We start from the raw sequence: 8,520 nt of genomic DNA on the forward strand, positions 1-8,520 counted from the left end.
TAAACTACGAAATTAAATAACTAAAGCAAGGAAAATAAAAGAAATTGAAAAAAAAGAAAAAAAAAAAAGGTGCATACCTTTTTTTTTATTTTTTTTTTTTTTTTTGAGAAAGAAAACCAGAAATATTAATAGATCAAGGCTGAAAAATCAGCTAATACAAAAGGACTAATGTCTGTTGGATAGGAGTCCAACCAAACTGAAATAGGGAAATAGTGTCTAGCTCTCTGAGCCAGAGCATGAGCAACGGTATTGCCTTGCCTATAGACATGAGAGAAAGAGGTACTCACAAAGGAGTTTACAATACAAAGAAAATCTCGAATGAGATGACCACCTGGAGTGAAATCCCAACCACCCCATTGAAGGGCCTTCATGACTTGCTCCGAATCTCCCTCAAAAATCACCTTATCAAGGCCAAGATCTTCGGAAAAGAGAGTAGCCCTTCTAGCAGCCAGCAGCTCTAAAACCTCCACGGTTGGAGGTTTTTTAATCTTTTCTGCCAGAGTAGCCTTAACCTCGCCAACGGAGTTTCGCACAACCACCCCTATCCCTGCTTCACCAGATTCACAAAACATCACACCATCAAAATTAATTTTCCATCAGTCACCAGCAAGTGGACTCCAAACTTTTGGAGCTGAAGCATAAAATGTGGGGGAGCATCTCTTGAAGGACTTGAAATCATGCACGTAATCACGTGCAAATCCTGCTATCTGACCCAGCGGCCTAGCACTCTCACCAACCCGGATCTTGTTTCTGTGAAACTAAATTGACCATGCCGTCGTAGCAAACAGAGGGACCAGCTTCGGCTTAGTGAAAACCAGAGCAACCAACTCTTTAAAAGAGGAAAAGACCGAACCTAACCTGAAAATCCAGCCGAAATCCCTACCCCAAACCTCCTTGAGACCGTTACAACTCCATAGAGAATGAAGTAAGTCTTCCTGAACACCTGCACAGCGGTTACAAGCTACGTCCAGTAATATTTTTCGTTTTACCAAATTATCTTTTGTTGCTAGGGAGTTTGTATAAGCCCGCCAGAGAAAGTGTTTTATTTTTCCGGGAACCTGAATTTTCCAAAGCTTTTTCCAAAAAACTCTATCTTCGGAATTAGCTTGGTTCGCATTTGCCGTAGAGTCCTGACCTACACACAACAAACGAAAACTCGATTTAACTGAGTATTTACCAGATTTTTCAAGAGGCCAAATCAACACATCAGGCTGAGGAGTTGAGCATAGAGGGAGAGCTTTAATCCGAGTCGCATCCGGGGGATGAAAGCAACAATCAATCAACTGAACATTCCACCAACCCGAGACCTGATTAATCAGCTTTGAAACCGTAGCCTCCGGATGAAGCTCACCCGAGGAAGAAACCAAAACTCCCTCACCGATTGGAAGCCATTTATCCAAGAAAATTTTGACATGATGCCCATCCCCCACTCTCCATCTAGCACCCTCTTCAATTAGATGCCTAGATCTCAAAATGCTTTGCCAAGCTTACGAACCCGAAGATACAAAAGCTTCAAAAATGGACCCACGAGGGAAGTACTATGCTTTGAACACCTTATAGAAAAGGGAGTGCTCATCATAAATCAACCTCCATACTTGTTTTGAGAGCAAAGTCTCATTAAACTTGCATAAGTCTTTGAAACCCAAACCCCCTCTTCTTTAGGTTTACAAAGCACCTCCCACTTCTTCCAATGAATTTTTCAAAGGACCCCCCATTGGCCCCACCAGAATCTTCGAGTGAGCACCTCAATATCTTGACAAAGATCAACCGGTAACTCATAGCAAAGGTCGGGATGGCTTGAACAACGGCTTTTAATAAGACCTCCTTGCCGGCTTGAGATAAAAGTTTCTCCTTCCACCCTTGAAGTTTACCCCAAACCCGATCCTTTATATAGTTGAAGCTAGCTCTTTTGCGTCTCCCCACAAACGCCGGTAAACCCAAATATTTCTCATACTCCTTAATTTCAAGAACACCCAAGAGACTTTGAACTTGTAACTTGGCCTCATCAAATACATTACCACCGAAGAAAATAGTAGTCTTATTTGCATTTAATTTCTGACCTGAGGCACGCTCATACTTCCCAAGGATCTCAAGAATTTTTGACACATCTTCCATCCTAGCCTGACAAAAAAGGAGGCTGTCATCGACAAACAAAAGATGAGAAATCTTTGGTCCAGATTTGCAAAGAGAGAAGCCCTTAAGAGACTTTGCTGCCACTGCCTGCTCAAGGAGACCATTTAAACCTTCCGAGCAAAGGAGAAAAAGGTAGGGAGAGAGGGGGTCCCCTTGCCTAATACTCCTAGTTGGAATAATGATAGCCGTAGGCTCACCGTTCACTGACACCAAGTAAGTCACTGATTGAACACATTCCATAATCCAACCAACCCACCTACAATGAAAACCCAACCTCTCCATCACCTTTTTGAGGAACACCCACTCCAATCTATCATAAGCTTTACTAATGTCCAATTTTAGGGCTAAGTGACCCACTTTACCCCCTTTCTTTCGCTTCATATGGTGGAGAGTTTCAAATGCCACCAAAATGTTATCAGAAATTGCCTTATCAGATTGAAAAGCACTCTGGGATTCAGAAATGATATGAGGAAGGACTTTTTTCAACCTGTTTGCTAGCACCTTTGAAACCAACTTATATAAAATATTATAGAGTGCAATAGGTCGGAATTCAGTAATAAACTCAGGATTTTTTATTTTAGGAATGAGAGAAATAAAAGTATGGTTCAAACTTGGGATCAGACTACCAGAGTTAAGGCAAGACAGCACAGCATGAACAACATCATCACCAAATCACTCCAAAATTTCTAAAAAAAGATGGGAGGCATCCCATCGGGGCCGGGAGCCTTTAGCGGGGCCATTTGATTCAAAGCACTTTCAATTTCCTCCTGAGAAAAAGGCTTGATCAAACAATTATTCATATCTTCAGTCACGGCTGGTTTAATGGACAAAACCATTTCTTCCACTTCTGTTGGCCTTAAGGAAAGAAATAAAATTTTATAATAGTCCCTAACCATTTCCGAAAGATCACCCTCTCCCGAAACCAACACCCTCTTGATTGCAAAGCTCCCTAATTCTGTTTTGACGAAACCGTTGCGAGGCTCTTGTATGAAAGAATTTGGAATTTCAATCTCTGGAAATCATCCAATGCTCCTTACTACGTTGCTGCCACATTTTTTCATCTAAACGAAGTAGATCGACCACTTCTGATTTAAGCTTGATGAAGCGATCCACTTGTCTCCCCTTGGCTGCTTCACATTCAGCCACTTTTAACAACTTCTTTTTTTTCCGCAATCTCCCTTTTCACATGGCAAAAAGAACTCCTACTCCAATGTGTAAGGCTTTGTTGACAAGCCTCCAATTTTGTGACCACCACTTCCATAGGAGAGCCCTTGACATTTCTCTCCCAAGTCCGGACCACTGTGTTCCTGCACCTTAAGTCCTCGAGCCACATTTGTTCGAAACGCCAAGGTCTCGAAGATTTTACTACAATCCCCTCAAGACGAATACAGATAGGACTATGATCAGAGGACACGCAAGTTAAAGTCTGGACACAAGTTGTTGGATATAAATCATACCAATCCACTGATCCCACTGCCCTATCTAGCCTTTCCCAAACCATCCCTCCATTCGGATAAGACCTAGACCAAGTGAATTTATTTCCCGAATAATCGAGGTCTATTAAATTGCACTTATCCAATACTTCTCGAAATTGATCAATCTGACCATAAGGTCTAAGCCTACCTCCACTCTTTTCGTGAGATTTCAAGATTTCATTAAAATCGCCTTCGCACAGCCAAGGCAGTGAACACTGTCTATGTAGCCCACGAATCCAATCCCAAAAAACCGAACGTAAATGAGTTTCCGGAGCTCCATAAATTCCTGTGAAGCGCCAAGCATCTGCCTTTCCTTTATTTATCACCACATCAATATGATTCTGAGAAGAGGGTTCCACATCTAAATTAAATCCAAGCTTCCAAAAAATAGCTAAACAACCCCTACTAGTGATCCTTGAGACACCAAAATAATGACCAAATTGAAGAGAATCACGAATAGAACCTAGCCTTGCTTCTTCCAGCCATGTCTCGGCTAAAAACACGACTGAGGGATCTTGTGCTCGGACTAAATCTCCAAGTTCCTGAACTGTCTGCCGGTTCCCAAGCCCCTGACAGTTCCAACAAAAGAGATTCATAAATCTTGGCGGGGCTGGGTACTAGCCTCCACCAATATGACTGTATTTTCTTTCCCAGTCTGAGAACCCAACTTTGTTTTTTTTGTAACACCTTGCTGAGATTTTTGTTTAGGCGGTGAAGCCCTTTTTTTCCCAACGGCTATATCTAATTTAGCCTCAAGATCAGAGAAGCCACGATTAATACGTGTCCAAGAGGGTTTTTGTGATGAAAGGGAGCACATGGGAGTATCAGGAAAATTAGAGAGATTAGCCAATGGGAGCCTAGCTAACTTGGCACTTTTAGATGAAAACTCACCCGTGACTGTTGATTGAATAGGCCTAAGAGCTATACTACCCGCTACCCAAGATTGTTCTGAGGTATCAGACTCCTTGCTTGGAACCAAACTCATATTTCCTTTCTTATCATACATCACCTCACCTTTATCCTGTATACCATCCACCTCATGTAAAGTATGCATAGACTTACTACTTTTACCTTCTTGACCCTCAAAACCCCATTCCCCATTTACGTTACTACCCTTTTCCCTCAAGTTTTTTAAATAATCACACCCCTCCCTTGGTAACAATTCCAAGTTCCCTATCCCCTCATCCATCACATCACCTTTCCATTGCTTCTCATCAGATACGGATAGTGAATGTGGAAAGTTTCCTTTTGTATGTAACTGACCCTCAAAACCTGGTGGGAACTCCTCCCCATCCCTAACACTAGGATATGCTACAGAACATGAAAAGATTGGAAGCACAGAATTCGGGGTTACCTTTTCCGTTGGTATCATCGAGATTCCACTCGCCAGCGTTGCAAACTGATGTGGTTTCGAAACCGGTTCCTTCTCTTCAACCGTGGAAACATATGAAGCTTTCTTTTGCTGGTAAAAACCCGGAACAACAATGGTTGATTTTTTTGATATGGTTTGACAGAGGGGCTCTCAACCACGTCCCATACTTCCTGTCTTCCACTGTGAGTGATCCACCACTAGCAATCCAATGCTCACAGTCCCTCTCTCCATGGGTTAAACAGCCACACCAAAAACAGAGGCTCGACAACCTTTAATACTTAAAGGAAACCCAGCCTGTGTTTCCACGATCCAGGGAAATTTTCCGTCCACGACAAAGAGGTTTTGTAACGTTTAAAATGACTCTAACACAAACATGATCGCCTCCTTACATAACTGAAAAATCAGAGGAACACACTTCGCTGATACCCGAACATAAACCTTCAGCCACCGTTTTGTTCATGAAGCTAATCGGAATATCATAAACTTGCACCTAGAAAAGAACTCTCTCAAAATCCAAGTCGTGAACGTGAGTGTTATTATGGTATCTCTGAAACACCACCAAGAACTTATCAAAACTCCAGGGCTGTGCAGAGAAATTTTTTTCACAGTCAAGCTTATTTTCGAAGATAAAAAGGATTATATGATTACCCTGATCCTTAATCTTGAAACCATTCCTTGTTCTCCATAGAAGAGAGAAATTTCAAGCTACGGCTTCAACATTAATGACCTGTTCTGTGTGAAATTTTGCAGCCAAAATGAAGTCCTTCGAACCCATATCGGAACGGAGGTTGAACCGATCCTCCCCCGGTCCTTGAAGAGACATTTGATTCCATCCCGTTGTAATCTCTTCCATACTACTGATCCCAGAAGTGTTTCCCAAACCCCAACAAAAAAAACCACTAACTTGAAGTAACCAAAAGGCAACTTGTAGGGATTGACTGGCCTTCACAAAGAAGGGACCGACTCTTTCTCAGTCCTAGGAGAAGTTGGTGGACCCAACTTTCACTAGCGAACAGAGAAAACTTCCGTTTAAAAAAAAAAAAAAAAAAAAAAAAAGGTGCTTACCTTGAAGCGAGAACCAAACTTTGAGTTTGATCGTTCTTCTTAGTTGATTTGTGCAGCCATTCTATGACACAAACAACAAAGTCATAAGCTTTGAATTAAAGGACTAGTGACCTAAGAGAGGCCTTCGTTAGTCCAATGGTGCTCTTAAAAAAAATAAAAAGGAATTTGCTAATTGGTCTATAGTTATAAAGACAATGTAATTTTTATCTTATCGAATTTCATTTTTTATTATAAAATTATTTCTTATATCTATTAAATTTTGAATCATTCATGTCTTTAAACACTTCAAAATTTTCATTAATTTTATTTACTCAATTTAATTGACAATTTTGTAATTTATATTTGAAATTGAGAATTTTAAGAATTTCAATTTGGTCATTGAAGATGAAGTCAGGCTGAGCCAACCCATTTTGACTAGAAATCGTGCAAAACCCATTGCACTTATCCTCTATATATAGTCACATATACCCACCATTCACTTCCACACATCCTTATTGCTGCACTGCATTCACACACTCTCAAAGATAAGGAAAAAAAAAAAATGAAGCTCTTTTCTCTGATACTGTTTTTCTTAGCTTTCTTCTTGCTTGGAACCTCAGCAGACGATGTTACCAGCGTCATCAGCTCGTCTCTTTTTGACCAAATGCTTAAATATCGAAACGATCCTCGATGTAAAAGCAATGGATTCTACACTTACAATGCTTTCGTTGATGCTGCCAAATCTTTCAATGGCTTTGGCACAACTGGTGATATTACTACACGAAAAAGGGAGATTGCTGCTTTCTTTGGTCAAACCTCTCATGAGACCACGGGTTAGTTACTTACGTTTTGTTCGGTTTGCTATAAAATGTTTTACGGAGAATATTTTCAGCATTTTACCATTTTTGTGTAGGAGGGTGGCCAAGTGCACCAGATGGCCCATATGCATGGGGATATTGCTTTATTACTGAAACTAACAAGCAAACCTATTGCACGCCTTCAAATCAATGGCCATGTGCTCCTGGCAAACAATATTATGGTCGAGGACCTATCCAACTCACTCAGTAAGTCTTTCAAATCATCAATTATTTCTTTACACAACACACACAGATTTCATGGAATTATGATTCCCTTTATTTGAACATGATTTGTTCAATATAGATCAGGATCTTCAGATCAAATAATACAAATATAAAGTTGTATTCAGTGTTAAGTTTGTAACTTAGTTTATCAAAGACTTCAACTCTGACTTCAATTGTTTCACTATTGTCAGCAACTACAATTATGGGCCTGCAGGTAAAGCTATTGGAGTTGATCTGCTAAGTAATCCAGATCAAGTAGCCACAACCCCCACCATATCATTCAAGACAGCCATATGGTTTTGGATGACCCCACAAGGAAACAAACCATCTAGCCACGATGTCATCATTGGAAAATGGACACCCTCCGCTGCTGACACTGCAGCTGGTCGAGTCCCAGGTTATGGTGTAATCACCAACATTATCAATGGTGGCCTTGAGTGTGGCCATGGCCAGGATAGTAGGGTGGCTGATAGGATTGGGTTCTATAAGAGGTACAGTGACATATTGGGAGTTAGCTATGGGAACAACCTAGATTGCTATAATCAAAAGCCTTTTGCCTAAACAGCTCTGGTCCAAGGCAAAAAAATGTTTAGCCAAGTACAATAAGGAGATGATATAAATGTATGAATGGGAGATTTTCCTGTTCAATGAGAAATCTATAAAGTTAAAATAAAGAGGAATTTAATAAATTTGAGTACTGGTAATGCAGCTAGCTTGACCAAATTGTGCGATTTATTTATTTATTTTTTATTGCTGCTTATATATAATTCGTTACTTTGTTGGCTAATTGTGTGAGGATGCTCACAAACTCATTCGATTACGATCCAGTAATATGACGTGTACATATCACACTCTTTAGATCTAAAAATAAAATCTTAACTGTAAGATGGATTTTTTTCAATTTTGAATGAAATTGAGAAGTTTTTTTTAAAAGGATATATATGTTTAAACTAGTAAAACAAAACTAAGATCTATATTCATGCATTCAAATTACCTAAATAAGGATCATTCTCACCCATATCAATCCACTGTATGAGAGTATAAAAACGTTACATTCTTTACGGGCCTACTCTAGGCTTAGGTCACTTAGGCCATTGCCTAAGTCTCCTATTTATAAAAGACCTCAAAATTATATTTGAATAATCATTTTCAAAATAAAATAAATTAAATTATTAAAAAAAAAAACTTATAGATGGGATATGTACTCATTCAAGCATCTTCAAGAAAGTTCCCAAGATTTTGGGTCAATATATCTGAGATTCACCAAATAGTCCATTGCCCATGGCCTGACCAAGTAGCTCAATGGTCCACTAGGCTAATGGGCTGCCAAGTACATTGCTGTTGAGGCCCATGGGTTGCCCAGTAGCCCAGTGGGTCAGACCATGGGTTGCCCAGTAGCCTAGTGGGTTAGATC

At 40.1% G+C, this 8,520-nt stretch overlaps 1 protein-coding gene across 1 annotated transcript; it reads left to right on the top strand.

Moving 5' to 3' along the window:
* Nucleotides 1–6,543: 6,543 nt before the first annotated feature.
* Nucleotides 6,544–7,814, top strand: LOC115977507 (endochitinase-like). The gene is made up of 3 exons (XM_031099389.1): nt 6,544–6,857; nt 6,938–7,088; nt 7,298–7,814. The coding sequence occupies exons 1-3, from the start codon at nt 6,587–6,589 to the stop codon at nt 7,665–7,667; spliced, it is 792 nt and encodes a 263-aa protein (XP_030955249.1). The 5' UTR covers nt 6,544–6,586; the 3' UTR covers nt 7,668–7,814.
* The last annotated feature ends 706 nt before the right edge of the window (nt 7,815–8,520 follow it).

This window comes from Quercus lobata, chromosome 2 (assembly GCF_001633185.2).
Source record: "Quercus lobata isolate SW786 chromosome 2, ValleyOak3.0 Primary Assembly, whole genome shotgun sequence".
Lineage (NCBI taxonomy): Eukaryota > Viridiplantae > Streptophyta > Magnoliopsida > Fagales > Fagaceae > Quercus > Quercus lobata.

Coding starts and splice junctions, on each gene's coding strand:
- LOC115977507 (XM_031099389.1), top strand. CDS start 6,587: ATGAAGCTCTTTTCTCTGATACTGTTTTTCTTAGCTTTCTTCTTGCTT. Junction 6,858..6,937: donor AACCTCTCATGAGACCACGG/GTTAGTTACTTA, acceptor ATTTTTGTGTAG/GAGGGTGGCCAAGTGCACCA. Junction 7,089..7,297: donor GGACCTATCCAACTCACTCA/GTAAGTCTTTCA, acceptor CACTATTGTCAG/CAACTACAATTATGGGCCTG.